General features: G+C 36.2%; 1 protein-coding gene and 1 long non-coding RNA gene across 3 annotated transcripts; one reads left to right on the plus strand and one right to left on the minus strand.

Annotated features, from left to right (window-relative positions):
• Positions 1-1,320: 1,320 nt before the first annotated feature.
• Positions 1,321-15,065, minus strand: LOC113078625 (collagen alpha-1(XXVII) chain A-like). Its single transcript, XM_026250946.1, has 12 exons — positions 14,748-15,065; positions 7,556-7,651; positions 5,262-6,342; positions 4,910-4,980; positions 3,805-3,858; positions 3,543-3,662; positions 3,316-3,354; positions 3,178-3,231; positions 2,986-3,039; positions 1,970-2,077; positions 1,787-1,840; positions 1,321-1,410 (listed from the first exon to the last, which is right to left on the minus strand). The coding sequence occupies exons 1-12, from the start codon at positions 14,787-14,789 to the stop codon at positions 1,321-1,323; spliced, it is 1,863 nt and encodes a 620-aa protein (XP_026106731.1). The 5' UTR covers positions 14,790-15,065.
• On the plus strand, positions 9,138-10,545 carry LOC113078626 (uncharacterized). 2 transcript variants are annotated; one of them, XR_003281580.1, is made up of 3 exons: positions 9,138-9,202; positions 9,570-9,685; positions 10,500-10,545. It is a non-coding gene; the product is annotated as an uncharacterized LOC113078626 (long non-coding RNA). The 2 variants fall into 2 exon arrangements; XR_003281579.1 differs by having other exon boundaries at positions 10,490-10,536.
• Positions 15,066-18,550: the final 3,485 nt, after the last annotated feature.

Genomic DNA, 18,550 nt, shown 5'->3' on the forward strand with positions numbered 1-18,550 from the left:
ACATATTCCAAATTTTCCAGCATAAGTACAATATTACAATATGGATTACAACATCCAGTGATATTAGACTATGATAGAAACTTCATTTCAGAATAATATCTTAAACAGATTATGGATCCTGAATACTATGCATGTAATCATGGTGGACCAAGAGCACACGAATATATTATGTAAATGAGAAAGGTAAAATGCATAGTCTACAGCACCTGGGGTCCAGGAACACCAGGAATACCGATAATACCATCAGGCCCTTCCTCTCCCTGTAATATATAATGGCACATAAATTTTTTTCTAGAGCTTTTTTTATTTTTTTGTTTTAAAAAAAACTCTTTGGAAATAAAAGATTGGCTTACTTGTTGCCAAGTGGTCCCCTTGGCCCCATCTCACCAAGTTGTCCCTATAAAAGAGAATCAGTATTATGTACTAGTCAGTTTTCCTAATCATTTGTGATTACTGGAATGATGATGATGAAGGATTGGAGCTTATAAATACTAGATGTGTTTCTTACAGGGGGTCCGTTGACGCCTGGAACTCCCTTCAACCCTCTTGGGCCCGTAAGACCCTGTAAAGAGAGGTCAAAGGTCAAGTTCTGAACATCAAAGAATTGAGAGATGATATGTAATAATTAAAAAGTATATATTTTTAAATATTATAAATATTAAATGCATTTTTGTAACATACGGGTGGTCCTGGTGATCCAGTGAACCCAGGCCCCCTTCCTGTCCTGTGTCAGAGATTATTACAAAAACAATCAGATTGCTCATCGTTTTTGCATGTTTTATATGGACAACGGAAATGATAGTTTAGCACATACGGGTGGTCCAGGCGGCCCCATGATTCCCCGTGGTCCTCTAGGTCCAGGTGGCCCCTTTGTATGGAAAATATATTGTTTGTTAAAGAATGTCATAGAGTTGTTTTGACCTTGTAATATCTTCATCTAATGGAAAATTCAGCGTTGCTATTACAGAAATAAATTACATTTTTAAATCTTTTAAAATAGAGAACATTTATGGTTAAATTGTAATAATATGAATGTTTTACTGTATAGTTCACCAAATAAATGCAGCCTTGGTGAGCATAAGAGATGTCCTTCAAAAATAGTAAAAAATCTCAATACCAATATCAGTTCGAGATATCATTCTCAACGTTTGAATGGTATTGTTCTGTACGTACGGACAGACAGAATATCTGCTTCATAAAGAAATTACAGAAATACAGAAATATGTTACTTACAATATATCCTACTACCCTGCTAGGCCCTTCTGTCCCTTTTTCCCTAAAGAAACAGAGTTTGCTGGTCATTGATATTATCATCACTATCTAGTGAAAGTCAGGAGAGCAGGAGCAACATTTTACCTTCTCTCCTTTTCTTCCTTTGGTTCCCTGAGGCCCCTGTTCACCAAGATCCCCCTGAACACACCAGATACAATTTCTTTAAATGTGCATAATTAAATACGAAGTGTGATAAAATCAATCACTTATTTTGATTTATGGCTGAGATGTCAAATAAAAACGCTGTGTGGCAGTAGTGGACTCCAGTTTAGATCTTGGATATTTAGATTATGTTATGTTACGGCTAGGCCCGAATGGAATTTGCAGACTTCTGCAGAATATAATTCAATATTAGTAAATGTCAAATGTGTCAAATGATTTGCAGAACTGAATATATGATAGAAGTTCCAGTTCTGTGGAAAACTGTGCAGTTTTTACCCGGGTTCTGTAAGCACAGATTCCATGAGGGACTAGTTATTTCATTAACCACAAGAAAAACCCTGGTCATTCTTACCCACTCACCCAGCTCCCCTTTACTGCCCTTCTCTCCCGCATAACCTTTTGGGCCCTACAGTAAAATCACATAGATAAATGTATTCAATTATAGGCAGAATATACAATATATTGAATATACTACTAAAACTTAAATCACTTTGAATAGATGCATAAAGAGCATTGAGACTCCCATAAGTCTTACATCCTCGCCAGGTGGTCCTGGAGAGCCCGTCTCCCCATCCTTCCCAGCTGTGCCCTCTGGTCCCGGTCTCCCAGGTGACCCTGGCATTCCAACCGGTCCTATTCTTCCCTAGAACATGACAAATGATACAGATAGAACAACATGTGGTTCAGTCTCCTTATCAACATTTATAGATAAGCTTTATAGCATTAACAAGGACATTTTCCACAGTAGTTCTTTACTTGCAAATGAATGGTCTCTTAATACCAATCAGAGTGAAGCATTATTGCCATATAGCCCAACTCTGTTAGAGGAAGACAGATGCTAAATATACTCATCAGGTAAGATCAACCACATTTATTGACTGGGTTAAGTTAATAATGTAATACAACTGAACTATGTTCACTTGGTCTTTACTTTTAAGAATAATTAAAAAAACAGAACTTTAATTAAAACATTTTACCTGAACTGAAACTGATTACAAAAAATGATCTCTAAGAGTGATGTTGTTGTTGTATTTTCTTAAAACAGGGAATTTTCTTTTCTTTTAAGTTAGCGTGTGTTTAAGTTACATTACAGCCAAGAAACATGATTTGCTATTTGTCATCAGTGGCAGGTTGTATAATGAGAAGATGAAATGTGTAAGGTTTTATAAAACCAGTTAAATAATAATTTAATTGACAAAAGCTTATAAATGAGGAGTTAGCCAACAGGAGTTCAGATGAATGTCATCTTGATCACACTTGTCCCTTGACGCCAAAGATTGAACTGCTCTTATGATTTAAATAGCAACAATCCTGCATGAGTCAAACATAGCATGTCTTTGCTTTTGAATCAGCTGAGAATCTGAACAGCGTGACTCTTGTTGACTGCACGCTTGTTGACCCATTGAGCTTGTCAAATTCTTTCTAACCCATCTCAAGTCTCCACATGGTTTGATCACACTACAAACCATGTTTCTCTATGTAATGGTGACCTAGCATCTTTCAGTTGCCAGAGATTATTGTGTGATGAAGAGAGGAGAAAGAGATACCTACGAGTTTGCCTTGCTCTCCCTTCCTTCCCTGTTTGCCTGGAACTCCAGGAGGGCCCTGAAAAATATAATTATATCACAGAATGTTCATATATACACACACACACACACACATAAGGAATTTGGTTCCATTGTCACTGGCACCGACAGTTTGTGGAAATTACAGATGATATGTCCAAAATATATTTATACTTACCGGTGGTCCAGGCTGTCCATACGGTCCCAGAGGTCCTGGTAATCCCTTCATTCTCTAAAAAAAAAAAGAAAGTTTTGGAGCAAATATTTGAATCTGCAGTGTACTGATGCAGCTCCAGTAAAGCTCTCATTAACTCACCGGCCACAACGACACTAGTTTTTTGTAGAATTTATTTTTCTGGAAGCAAAATGAAAAGTATAATCAGATATAATAAGTGTTTTTGAGGACTGTAAGCATGTATGTAACAGATGAATTTCAACTATTCATCATAGAATCAGGTACTTAAGTTGTATGTTTTCAGAATAAATGGTAGCAAAAAATAAATCTAAAATTGGCAAAAAATTTGCACAAATATTGGTATGCACCTTGAATGCTTGCCATTCTTCTTCCGATGTGTACCAGACTACAATAGCAGGCATGCCAGGTGGTCCGATCGGTCCCCTGTACCCTGTCTGGCCCGTCCGGCCCATAACGCCCTCATACCCCTGTGTGACACCCAAACACCCATTAAAATATACATGACAAGATTTTGCAAACAATATTTTACAAAAAGACAAGATTTATTAAAAATCTTTCGAGTTTTTGAAATTAATTTATGATTCGAGATAATAAATGATTAATACATACTTTGTCTCCTTTTTCACCTGGAGGACCTGGCAAGCCAGGTGGGCCGGGATGCCCCTATAATTATAATATAATATAATATAATATAATATAATATAATATAATATAATATAATATAATATAATATAATATAACATAATATAATATAATTCAACCAATCAATCTATCTATCTATCTATCTATCTATCTATCTATCTATCTATCTATCTATCTATCTATCTATCTATCTATCTATCTATCTATCTAATATGAGTATAATATCTAGTAGACATCAGTTCTGTAGAGACACACTGAAACCACAGGGAGGCGCAAGTGCTCAGCTAATGTTGCTTCACTGCAACTACATCTCTCTCCCTTTCTATCCTCAGTAAAGTGATTATAACACTGCTTAAGCATTTAAGAATTTACATAACAACTGCATAATGAAATAAACAGATTAACAGTTTAATGGTCAAGAAGTGCAGTAAAAACACTAAAATGGTTAAAAATGGAAGGCCTACACAGTGTCAGTCCTGTTCATTCATTCTCTCTCCCAGCATTGGTATTATTAAATAATTCCTGTAATCCTGTTCCTCTTCTCAGGATAATATTTCTCTCTCAGTGTCATACAATAAGTCAGTTCTTGTTCATAAGCTCCATTCACTGGAGGTAAATGACCCTCCTTCTCCTCTTCTCCACACTTAATTGAATAATGCCTCTGCAAACTCAATTTCCTATAAAGGCTAGCGATGGGCTTGAGATGACCATGTGAGTGAGAATCACAGTATTAGAAAATAGAGAAGAGGATTTTCCTTCAAAACAACCATCTAGCTATATTGATATACTGTATTCAAGAATATTGTATGATAGAAACCTTCATATATTTAAGGCTGTAATGATCTTCACCTTTCTACAAAACACTGCATTTCTCTTTCATTTAAAATTGGAAAAGATATGTGAAGTTGTCAGAATAATAGTATATCTGGCAGAGACTCATAAACACCAGCATTATTATGTAAACCATACAGCACTCTCAATAGACAGTGAAGCCTTTCATTTCACTGACAAACATCAACGCAAAGATAATGTAATATTAATGGATTATTACAGAGATAAGTACGTTTCTTACCATTAGGCCTCTGAAACCCGATGTGTGTACTAGACCTCCTTCTCTGTTTATGTTTCTGTGCATCTGATTGGCTGAGTAAAAACAATAAAATAAAAAGCCAAATTAGACATTATCCACATATTGTACATCAGCATTTATTAAAGTGTTTTCACCTTCCCCTGTAAGAAATGATCTCCACACCAAATCAGCACAAATGATAAACAAATATATTATTATACATATATATTATAATAAAAATTATAATACTAGGCAAATGCCTTACATACAAATAAATTTTGGAAAGGATAAAATATTACAGAATTTAAAACATACACACTTCAGCTTCAAAAAATGACTGTTTTTTTTTACTTACAGTGGGTCTCTGTTGCTGTATTTGGCACAGTGGTAGGACGTCCTGAACAGGCAGCAGTATCACCAGAATAACAATCATCAGTCTCTGATACTTCAGTCACTTTTTGCTCACTTCTATATCTGAGATCCTCTTGTCTAATCTGTGGAGCCTCATCTGTATCTTTAATCTTCTCTTGCTCTCTCTCTTCCTCTCTTTCAGCACTGGGACTCCCAGGTTGATGAAAAGGCTTTTGCTGAGTCATTTCCATGGGTTGAGTTTGCATCGGTGTCGTGGGTCGAATAGTGGCTCTGATTTCTTCATTCTTCTCCAGTGACTTTACTTTATTGACTGAGGCGCTGCCGGTGCTGGTTTCCATGGTTGCACGGGTCAGGTTTCGAAGTGAACCACTTGGCGCTGTGATTGAATCCTTAACAGATTTTGTCCGTGATGAATCTTTGGCTGTACCTAAAATATCAGTCGGATGGACATTTTTTGCTGGCCTAGGCATTTCCACTGGGTTTGAGTTGACTGAAATGGCAAGCTCTGTTCTGTTCTTCAGGATTATGACAGATGACTGTAATATCTGCAGGGGCTCCTTATTAGTTTGACCTTTGACCTCTAATTTGACGTCAGTGCTCATCTTGAAAGACTCTTTAGATTGTGAAACGGATCTACCTGCTGTAGAATCGATATTTCTTATGCTTACGGCCTGAGGTTCGGGCTCAAGCATGCTTGTGTTCTTCGGAAAAATAAATGATTGAGTTGTGTCATTGGGCTGGATGGCGAAAGACGAAATTAAAGTTTTCTTCTTGTATGTCCCACCTCCACCTGCCTTCTCTTGGTCAAAACTAGAGGCTTCAGCCAATTCAGATTTAATTTCATACGTAGAATCAGAAAGGCACCTCGATGTTGCCATCTCTAATTTGGATAGTCTTTCCAAAGATCCATTTGCTAGTGTCTGTGAATCTGGCCCGCTTAAATCAACAGGTGACAAAGGAAATGACATCATATGTTGGCACGGACGAATGTTTCTTTCTGTGTCAGTCTTCACTTTTTTATTTTTATCTTCTAGATCCACCATCGCAACAGACTCGTCCACGTCCTTGAAATAAGATTGAACAGATACATAGCATTATAGAATGGTTCACAATATAGATGATGTACATAAACTCTAAAATCAAGCCGTGTTTAATGTGCTCTCATTTATATCTAAGAGATTTCCAGACAGCAGTGATCAGACACAGAGAGTCTCTTGAGTGACACTTTTGTGAGCAAAGTAAACTGAGTTTTATCCGCTCGTAAAGTTAGTACACTGACGCTGACTGATTCATGGCTCTCTAGATCTCCATAATGGAAAAACACAGTCTACAGCCACATTTCCAACCAAACATGAAGCAGTCATAGAGCAGTGATAAATTCATGTGCCATTAATATCTTCTCAACGATTAGCAAATTAAGTATATTTCATGACAATTATCTGATCATGACATCTAAAAAAAAATCACACCACTATATAAGGAAAGTTTATAGAACAAAAGCTATAGAAAATCACAAGAAGCATTCCTTTAAATGAAGAACATTTAACGTCTTCCAAGCTTTTTTTAAAATGATCCATTTAAAAGGAAGTCTGTTTTTTCATTTTATGGTCTGTAAGTCAAAAAATAATAAAACAAGTGTGCTTTTGTTTAGAAAGGATGACAGTAAAGACATTTATAATGTTATAAAATATTTGTATTTCAAATAAATGCTGTTCTTTTGAACTTTCTATTCATCAAAGAATCCTGAAATGCATCACGGTTTTCACAAAAAAAAAAAAAAAAACAGGAGCACAATGAATAAATTGCATTATAAAATATGTAAAAAAATATATATATATTTTTAAATTGCAGTAACATTTTACAGTACATTACTGCATCCTTTGTGAGGCTGCACTCCAAAAAAAAATGCTGGGTTGGTTCAACCCAACCTTGGGTCAAATATGGACTAACCCAACTTTTGAGTTAAAAATTTAAACATTTAATTGAAAAATTTAACCCAACATCTGTGTTAGTCCCAAATCTGGCATTTTTGAAGGAGGCTTCTTTCATAAACATTAAAAACCTACCACCCCCAAATTTTGCACAGTAGTGTACCTTACAAAAGAAAAGTTTTAAACCGTAAATTAGACAAAATTGTACCTACTATTTGGATTTCATTAATCAAGATGTAGTTGTTGTGATTTGATGTGACTCATTCTCATAGACTGGGTCAGTTGTAGTGGTTGCATAAACACGTTTGGCATTATTCCCAAAAATGAAGTGTAGCTGAATTTTTACCTGTGACTCCTGGACACAGTGGGATTTGAGATCAGGACAGCCGAGGTCCTCTCCAGTCAGGTCACTCACTACAAAGATCATTTGCTGCATGATACCCTGTAAAGGATGAAAACCATCTCCAGTCTACAGATAATGACTTTCGACTAATGAAAGCAAATAATAGACATCTAGAAAACAACAAATTCCCAAGATCCATGCAGAGGGAAATGTGTTTGTTGAGCATGTATTAATGCACCTCCCTGGTATTTACACCTGACTGTATATACAACCAAATCAATAGCAACTATTGGAAATAAAGGAGCTTTTATTAGTGGCTGAGGTCAACCATCAATACTCTATAGTACTTCAAACAGAGATGCTAATTATTACAAACCAACTGTTCCTAAAATAAACTACCCAATAAACTGTATAAATCATGTAAAACAAACAACAGCTCCAAATAAAATAAAGCCCAAAAATAAAGTATTAAAGACATTATTTGTCACTGACCTTTCATTGATTTATAAGCAACAAATACTGTATACGTGAGACACATCCACAGTTGCCATGACAATGTCTCACGGCATTGTTATGAAAGACCAGATGTGAAAATAATTTATTATTTTCCCATCCTCCTTAACATCTTGTCAGCTTGTGACAGACTGCAAACATCCACTGTTTTCCTATACTGATATGATGTTTGAATTATTTCATGGCATTTTATTAAGTTTAATTAGCTGCTACACTCTAAATACTGCTGGGTTATTTTTTAACCCAAAATGCTGGGTTGAGTCTGTTGGGTCATTTTGTTGGGTTATTTTATTTATTTTTAAACACTTTTGGGTAGTTTCAGTTTACCAGGTGTTGGGTTAAACCTGCTGGGTTGCGTCGCTGGGTTGTTTCAGGCCAGCGCTGGGTTATTTAAGGCGCCTTGAAGATGTTTAAATCGCTCCCCAACTGTCATTTTGGAAGAACAACGGGGCAAAGACACAGCTTTCAACTATTTTAAGGTAAGTTTATTTAATGTTTTCATTAATAATTATTTTAAGTTGGCAGAATTATAACCTTTTTGCGGCTACAATACTGTTAAACTTCTACAGGCCAACATTATTTACGTTAAATGATGAACAGTTTACCTCAAACGGCCAACCTACGTTACGTGACTCGCATAATCGTGTTAAGGTATCTGAGACGACAGATTAATACAGTTTTATTAAGTTTCAGACAGTTACAGATGGCTGAAATATGCGAATACCTGTGAAAATAGAGGAAAAAGTTGTTTCTGACACTGAAAAACGAATTTAACATTTAAGTGAGTCAAATGAGTTCAAAAAGCGAATACGACTTTCTGCTCTAATGTAAACGCCTGCAGTTGTCCATATCGACATGTAAATCATACAATTACGTACGATATAGTCGGACCGCAGATAAACCGGTTCAGTAATTCTCGAACAAAGTGATTCCCGGAAAAGAATCGGCGTCTCTTCAAAGTGCGCGCACGCACAGCGAGGGCCGCGTTAGTGAGGTGATTTGATGCTTGTGTGGTTTATAAAGTATTTTTACATACAAATTATAATTCAAAATGTGTTTTTTTCCTGTCAGAAAAGCACATGGATACATTTGTGAGAGAAAAACTCGTCAAATGCAGTCTTATTGAGGCGTCTAAAGGTAAGTTCGTGTTTATCAACTAACGTTATATGGACTGTTTTAAAGCTGCGGAGTAACACAGTAAGTTACCTACGTGACTTGTCATAGAAATGTCTGTGTGCGCGCATGCAGTGTGATCTCCCTTATCTGTGCCAGTGACTGTGTGTGTTTGATATAGCCAGCATATTAACATAAAACTGTGATGTATAATGACTGGAACATCCCATTGATTAGACAGTTTGAAAGCACACCTTTCAGCCAATCACTATATCATATTCTGCTTCTGTAGACCTACTCATAGGTGAATATCACAAATAATCATGATTGGTCAATTTCATGATTAACTTCACACAGTTAATTGAACTTTTTTTTTAAATTTATTTTAAAGGTCTGAACAAACCTGGAATTCCTTAACCGAACAGAGTCCACAAAACCCCATCCAATTGTTGTGGCGATTTAAAAATGCCAGCAGATCTCTTAGGCATTATCATAATCAATGGACAGGTAAGGATATTCTGGACTATTTTCAAAAGGAATTGCAAATTGTATATTTAATTGCATTTTTCCACATGTGGATGCATACATTGTGACATAGTCCAGATGCAATTAAAAAGCATTTGAATTTCAGATGCTTTACACAGAAAGCTGTCATTTTGTGTCAAGTGTGGGACTATACTATGGGGCGTGTTTTTTATTGGGATATATTCTGTAGTTTTTACCCCAAATCTCTCACTGTTTGCACTCTGATGCACGTCAGCAAACAACATTGCAGTTCTACTCTTATTTACTTATTTGCATCTTACCTTATATTTTATTCCTCAGGTGAAAAGCATTTGGTTAATGGTGAATATTGACCAATAGTACCATGTGGCACTAACTGTTAGCAGGGGATAGTAACTGCATTTGGGGTAAAAATGACAGAATTATTTATTGTGTGAGGTGCCAAGAATATAGGGAGATCCGGGTTGCACTGTCTGTTCTTTATCACACATCTCTCGGAGCGGCAGATGCCTTAAGTAGTGCCTTAACCTCCATTGTTCAAAGCATTTGGCACAATTGTCTTTTAGTGACGTCACCTCCCAATACAAACACTCTCCATAGTATGGTCCCACCACTGACAAAAATTGACAGCTTTCAATGTGAGGCATTTTAAATTCAGATGCTACAGTAATTGTGATTCCATTTGTGTTTTCTCAGGTAACATGTGCGAAACAGTGAAAAAACAGACGTGGTAATTCATAAAACCTCATGTACTTGTTCTTATGTTGCATCTATGCTAACATTAGTCTGTTTCTCTCTTATTCCGAGGTCACCGTAGCCACGAGATCCAGTCTGTGTCCAGATCAGAGGGTCACTGCAGTCACCCGTATCCAGTACGTATCCAGACCAGATGGTGGATCAGCACCTAGAAAGGACCTCTACTGCCCAGAAAGACAGCGGAGACCAGGACAACTAGAGCCCCAGATACAGATCCCCTGTAAAGACCTTGTCTCAGAGGAGCACAAGGACAAGACCACAGGAAACAGATGATTCTTCTGCACAATCTGACTTTGCTGCAGCCTGGAATTGAACTACTGGTTTCGTCTTGTCAGAGGAGAACTGACCCCCAACTGAGCCTGGTTTCTCACAAGGTTTTTTTCTCCATTCTGTCACCGATGGAGTTTTGGTTCCTTGGTTTTCCTTAGTTTGAGACAATTAATATCAAGCGATATCATCGACTTGATTGTACAGAGGGACGATACATCACTGAATCAATGATGAACTGACTTCAACTGAAAACTGAGTGTTTACTTTTGTCTCTTTGCATTATTACACACTATTTTCCTATTTAATACTGTAAAGCTGCTATGATGCAGTATTTGATTAATATGACAGGCTTATTACTCATAATACATGGAAAATACAGCTGCAAATGGACTTTGCTTTTCTATTTGAAATTTGGCAGTCACTGTGCATTCATGAATGCATCAAGTAATTTTTGTTCAGTGTTTTTGTTCAAGATTTGCAATTGTGTTTGGATTATGTCACAATTTGTCACATGTGGAAAACACAATTGAAAATATAATTTGCAATTCCTTTTGAAATTGTCCTTCCATAGACAGGCTCTATAGCAGACTACACTGCTCTCAGGTGTAGATCTTTGCTTCAGAGCTTAAGTGTTTGACAATAGTACACCCAAAAATGAAAATTGTTAATTATTCACCCTGGTCTGAAATCTCTCGAATATCATCGAAAATATCTTAACTTGTCTTCTGAAGATGAACGAAGGTCTTACGGGTTTGTAACAACATGAAGTTGAGTAATAAATGACATAATTTTCATTTTTGGGTGAACTATATGTTGAACTACACTAAGCAGTGCACATCTACCTACATAGGAGTCTTTATATACTTGATATAAATTTAAGGACATCTTTAAATTTAAAGAATGTTACAGTTTTTCTCAGTCACTTTGGTGCATTTTTCAAAACAGAAATGAAATTCTCAAAACTACTTGTACAACCTCCACATCATCTAGCCATTTATACACATCATAAAACCAGTTTCTCATTCTTTTGAACAAGTTGCGATTGCTTTTGTACATTCATGCAATTGATTATGCATGTTTATCGGCAGTTTCCTACATTATCAGTTGCTCATGTCATGTTGCTCAAAATGTATTGCATAGTTTTCTGTGCAACAGTCTTACCCTTCAAAACATCTAGTCTTTAGTTCATCATATAAGTCATTAAATGCAAAATGGTTAATCTAGTTGTCAAAAACTGCCTAGCACACTTTTTATATTTATTTTTACACATTATTATTAGACTTTTTGTACATTTGGCATGAATTGTCCAAGTGAATCTTGACTTATGAAGAGAATGTATATGATAAACCAATGATAAACCCTTTCTCTGAAATAGCTCAAAGGTTCATCTCATGAATCTTCAGTTGAAAAGCTTATACTGTATAGACAGAGGACAACACAAGAGTTACACATTCTGAAAATGGACTTATTTTCATATTTGTGTCCATATTTGTTTTTCCTTTTCTATATCACAATGACATTGTAAAGGTTTTTTTTTTTTGGTCAGACTTTGTAAAAGTGTAACTGGGAATTCTATCCAGTCTCTTTCAGTCAATATCCCACATACAGTAATGTGTAAATGTGTACGTTTGAAATGGATATGGCATACATAAGCATATGGCATATTGTTCAATACAGAGGTTTACATCAGATCATCCCTCCAGAGTAAACTGTTATATTGACAACATGACTAAGCAATTTGACTGTCTTATACGTACACTATGACACAAGGACTTGTCATTCTGATGGCACTGATATGTTCATTGACACAGATATTTACTTTTGAGAGATGAACTAAGGATTTTGAGCAGGAGACTGGCTTTTGCAGGTAATCCATGGTGTTTTGCTATTTGTACGGGTTGTTTTGAGAAATGCACTTTATGTTTTGCAAATTGTGAGTTTGATTCAAGAAATGTACCAAAGCGACTGAGAAAAACTGTAATTGTTAATGTCATTTCACTGTGTATTTAAATAGCTAAATATGTCAAAATGTAATAGTTAAACAGCTAGACACAGGTCATTCAGAAAAAATTATTATTTATTGCAACTGTAATTCTGTGATTTTTATTTTAATTATTTATTTTGCATTTGCTGGAAACAAAAAAAGGGAAAATTCCATGTTGTTTGTCATTGGTACAAGTTTTTGAATGTCAGATGGCATTAAAAATATTTTTAACAGTCTAAATAACCTGTATTCTTCATTATTTATTAATCCATGATTGCTTTGTTAAGTAAAAGTGAAATTATGAGAATAACCCAGCAAGAATAACCCAGAATAATAAAAATGCAAACCCACAAATGGTAAAAATGACTCTATCTTGGGTTTTCTCAATAACCCAGCATGCTGGGTTAAAATGTGTAAACCAGCATGCTGGGTTACTTTAACCCAGCACGTGTTCTGTCCAATATTTACTGGGTTGCCAATTGGGTTATTTTTAACCCAGCCATTTTTAGAGTGTAGCATTGATTCTGAGGTCCAGAGGAGGGGGATTTATTGTTTATAGGTTTAAAAGGGACATGCAATATGGGAATTGTCTGTTGAAGCGATCTCAGCATCATAATAACATAAAAGTTAAGCCTTAAGTAAAGCCTTAATAAAGCCAGTGTTAGAAGGTTTCTCTCAAGCGGCTGCTGAGCTGAAGGCAATCCTTTGACTGTTTAACAGCCTGTGTTTGCTTTTCTCACATGGGCTCCAGAGCGCTCTGAACTTCACTTTCATTTCATCCAGCCTGCGGTGTTGCAGGGACTGGCTAGTTTGCATTGCAAAGAGAATTGGCTGTTTGTGCCAGCGCTCAAGCCGACATTGAACTTGGGCTGTGATTATGGCAACGGCGGCTGTCAGGGGCAACAGTTACGCAAGAAACATCAGGGTCCTCACAAACTATAAAGACTGCAGTGCATGCAACTACATGGTTGCTTTATTCTTAGGATACATCATGATGATATCCATTAACAAACATAACATTTAAAAAGGTTATTTGATTATATGTCTGATGTATTTATTATATTTCTGAACTTTTGCTGATCTTACTGAACCCAATCTTTTGAATGGCAGTGTAAGTTGCCAATAACCCCGATTTAAACAGTAAAAAATGATGTGGTGGTCTTGTTGTGTTGACTTATATACCAAAGAATATGATATTACCATTTATTTGGCACTGTAAAATGTTGGGTTACTGAGATATATATTCACAACTGTCGAACATAAAAAAAAAAAAAAAAAAAACTATACATAAAATATATAAAAATATACTATATATATATATATATATATATATATATATATATATATATATATATATATTTTTTTTTAAGAAGCCTCTTGCTTAACTGAACAGCAATTAATTTTTATTTATTAAAAAAGAATAATATATGAAATATTATTACAGTCTAATAATTTTCTATAAGTAGCATCAGAAAAATAGTATTTATTTAAATATATATTTTTTGTAACATTAAACATGTATTTAAATAAGTAAGTAAATCAAATAAATAAATCTTCCAGACCCCAAAGTTTTGAAGTGGTGTATGAATAAATCATTTTTTAAATGTACCCTAGGTTTAGACCTATCACTGACGTTTTCAATTAAACTGTTTTTGTGTATAACTACATAAACTGAATTCAGATTTTAAAAAGGAAGACAAGCAGGCGTGTGACATTCTCATGGATTTTAGGTTTTAAGCTCTGGTTCCTGAAAGCCTCTTCCTGTCCTCATCATGTTTATGACAAAGGGCCTCAGGTCTGGCCTGGGGCAATCAATCACTCAGAATGCACACCGAGCTCAAACCTCATCCAAACACAGATGGAGATTTGTTCACCAGTGCTTGCTGAGACAGAAGTACAGAGAGCTTCATTTGAACTGGTTAAATACAGGAATCACGCTCAGAATAAAGCAATTAGTGATACAAACTATAAAAACAAAGGTCTGCAAACAAAAAAATACTTAATAAATTTACTTTCATGCATTTGTTGTGTATAAGAATAAAATGAGACACTTACTACACAGCAGAGAAGTTTGAGCAGAGTTTCGGAGTCCTGCATGGCTTCAGAGAGGCAGCCGATCTGTGAACGCTTCAGAAGGAGGTAAGGGAATATCAGTCTTTGAACTCTGAAGGCCACTAAAACAGAACGGCACCTGGAGAAACGCCAGAGATGGGCTGTGCCATACACACTCTCTCTATAACACAGCTTAGTTCATAAGCAATGTAGATCCCAGAGGAAATTCTAGAGACCCTCACTATGGCCCTTTTTCATCAGGGCCATTTGGACACTTCCCACAGGAACCAAAAGTATGGAAGCACCATAGGGGACAAAGTTAGGTTGCCACTTGATGTCTAAATCTGGTTCGGATGCACTACGTTAAAGTGTACTTCACAGCAAATGAATAATAAATTAAATCCCACAATGATGAGCATTAGATGTTAGGTCCTTTATTAGGATATACTGTTAACTAGTGATTCATACTGATCTTAGTAACTTACTAAGTTGGTTTTGTTAGATCTGACAACCAAATATTTAAACTCTACTGTGGGCCGTGAGTCATATTCACACCAAGCATTGGTCTAGAAAGCTCTCTCATCATCAATATAGCTCTATTTTCCTAAGCACATGTGTGTGTGTGTGTTCTGTTCACATACGGCTCCAGTGAGGAATGTGACAAGGTGTTTAGAGGAGTGTCTAACTTACGGTAAAGGGTGTGAGGCAATGCTCCGCAGCTCCTCCCAGAGGTACAGGGGTCTATTAGAAGACAGTTATTCAGTGAGGTCCAGTTCAAACGCCACACCACTGAAAATGCAAACACAATTATGAGGTTTTAAAAGCTATTTTTATACCTCTGGAGAAATGTTGGATAAGTGGAGTGTTTAAACAGTGACCTGAATTTCAGTTAATATCGTTACACATTCTAGTTAATATAGCTGGTGCAAGTGTCACATCAAATTAACTCAACACTGAGAGGGCTTTTCAGTGGAGATATCCTTTTAATGAACACTAATGCAAATGTGATTTTAAGTGGGTTGTAAATCAAAAAAAAAAAAAAACAAAAAAAAAAAAGATAATCCGAAAAAGAAAAGGAAAATACTCTTTCCATGTGCATGCCCAGAAGAATGGTACATGTTATTTTGTTATTATGGGATACAGCATTTCGTATAAAATTAATAATAATATGAAATGAAATTAAGACCATAATTACCTGCCCTTTACATATATGCACATAACAATGGTGCATATGAATTACTGGTATTAATTAAGGAATACAGGATTCTTTTCTGGGATGATAATGAACAATGAGCTAAAACGAGGGTGTACTTTATTTTGGTGGTGAGTGTGTGTGTATACAGTATGTGTGTGTCTTTGTGTCTCATACATATCAGCAGATCCAGGTGGTGATGAAAGTGATCTGCACCTGCACTGCTCAAACCCCTCTGCATAGATAAACCTCATCAGAAAACCTGGAACACAAATACCCTCTCTCTCTCGAATGGGCTCACACACCCACAGATATCCCAATGCACATAAACACAAGCACATTCATACAGAAAAACATAAATAATGCCCCTGTGAGCAATTGATTAGTACAAATAACACACTACCTTTCACTAAATATAGCAGAGGCACTTCATCAGTCTGCATGAGTACATTTTAGTGAAAAAGTACCATTTTAGATCTGAGATGAATCTTGAAGTTCTGCTGTTGTATACACACTACACAGTGAGTGATGTTTTCCCCACCTAACTTCAGCTCACAGACTGATGTTAGGTTTACCATAGACCTGACAAGTACATTCAGCAAAAGAAAATGTTGGAGGGAAAAGTCTAACTTTAATATCAATTCCAAACAAATACAGTTTTAATCTGCAATCAAAGAGATGGCTAAAATGTATTACTTGTATATAATATATATATAATATATATCATACAAAGAGTAGACTGATGACACAAAGAGACTGTGAAGCATTAAACCAGCCTGCTTCCATTGCCAGTATCTTAAGGTTTTTATTTTGATATAAAGAAGCATGTTGACAATGATGTTGTCCCATTTTAAAATGTGACAGCTCCTGTATACAAACAAAAGTTTGACTGACCGATGTATTCGTTTAGACCAACGGCAGATGGTCCGTCTCGCCTCAGCTCCCTCACATATGCTGACCTGATGTAAGAGCCAGATTGGCAGCACCTGGAACAGGTTCAGCTCTATATAGCGTTCTTGGTGTCACTCATCCATGAGCATGAAAGAAAGAACGCTTCGACTGTCAGTGTGGTATGTCTATATAGACTCTTCTCAAACCCTGGTGCAATATTTTCATCTGAGTCTTTCTTCGTCCACGAGCAGGGGGTCAGTAAAGTCAGTAACAGTTTAGACTCAAAGCTGTTTTTATGTTCTATTGCAGTAGGCCAGCACTTTTCATGTCATATTGAAAGGTCTTGAGAAAATGTCAGGTTGGCAAATCTATGAACATTCACCACAACGTACATGCTTTTAGGAGTTACAAATATTTTAAGAAGGGATAGTGTAAATGGCAAAATTACAAAAACGTTAATAATAACAACAATAACAATTAAATTAACAATTATGCGCTGTTCAGGGTCATTTTAGACCCCAAATTAAGGTTGAAAAAAAAAAGTTACCTTTGTCTAAATGACTTTGTCAACACTTGCTACCTCTTAAAAAAAACAACAACCCTGGATTGACATCAAAATGAGGGCCAGCAGACTGAAGGACACCTTCATCCACCAGGCTGTCAGGGAGCTGAACTCCTTTTCTCCCCTCTTCTGCCCCAGGCACCACTGAACTTTGAATCCCTCCCCCTCCCCAGATCCCCCCCCACTAATATATGATGTCATGCACCAGTCACTTTGTGCAGCATTGGTCTGCTCACTATCTCATTCAGCATGGAACTGACTTCATTCCACAACCTCATCAGTCAGTTAAATAAAATAACTGCTCTTGAGCCCTTTGTCACTTTAATCAGACTAAATAAGCTTTTTTTTGCACTAAAAATCTTTATCTGCACTGTTGTTCACTTCATTGATTTGCACTCTATCTGCCATGTGCCTTGCGCTGCTTTATTTAACTTTATTTTTACATTTTATTATATGTCTTTTTTACATTCCCTTATTGTATAGTTGTATCTACATTTTATATTTGATCTAGATTTTTAGCCTCTACTGTTAATGTAATCTGTATGCACCGCGGCTCTGAGAGTAACGCAATTTAGATTTTCTGTATGTATGTACTGTACATGTGGAAGAATTGACAATAAAGCAGACTTGACTTGACAAATAAATTTCTAACCTTTAAATAATGTGTTTCTTTTTCTGGATCTATATATCTATACCTATATGTCTACTCATCCATCCATCCATCCATTAATTTAACTGCCTACACATCTCTTGAAATGCTTCCAAAATGAACCTTACAGTCTAATGCTAAATGCTTAGCACATTCGTGGGCATTTTCACTTTTTTTTATAGAAAAACAGATGGTTGGGCTTTCAGGAAAGTGGGACAGGCCAAATATAGACAGCAGCAGTAAATCTTCGTCAACAACACGCTTCTGAAGCGCTATAGAGAATCTCACAGTTTGAAATAGAGTTTATAAATAACCACAATACTGCCAATAGAGCCATATAGGAGACAAGAAATAGTCTTCAACACCCTCAGAGCTGACTGAAAACAGTATGCTAGATCAGAGAATCCACTCTAACAACTCGCTCACACATGGCATTGCATCAAGTATAAACTGTAAAACAAATCACACAGAACATTACCAAAAGATTTAGGAAGCAGAGACTGCTGCAATGG

The sequence above is a fragment of the Carassius auratus genome, unplaced genomic scaffold (genome assembly GCF_003368295.1).
Source record: "Carassius auratus strain Wakin unplaced genomic scaffold, ASM336829v1 scaf_tig00026116, whole genome shotgun sequence".
In the NCBI taxonomy this organism is placed as follows: Eukaryota; Metazoa; Chordata; class Actinopteri; order Cypriniformes; family Cyprinidae; genus Carassius; species Carassius auratus.

Excerpts from the sequence above, each read along its gene's own strand:
- LOC113078625 (XM_026250946.1), bottom strand. The coding sequence starts at position 14,789 with ATGCAGGACTCCGAAACTCTGCTCAAACTTCTCTGCTGTGTA. Across the intron at positions 4,981-5,261 it reads TACAGCAACAGAGACCCACT|CCAATCAGATGCACAGAAAC; the intron begins GTAAGTAAAAAA and ends GTTTTTACTCAG. Across the intron at positions 3,859-4,909 it reads CGGGTTTCAGAGGCCTAATG|GGGCATCCCGGCCCACCTGG; the intron begins GTAAGAAACGTA and ends TTATAATTATAG.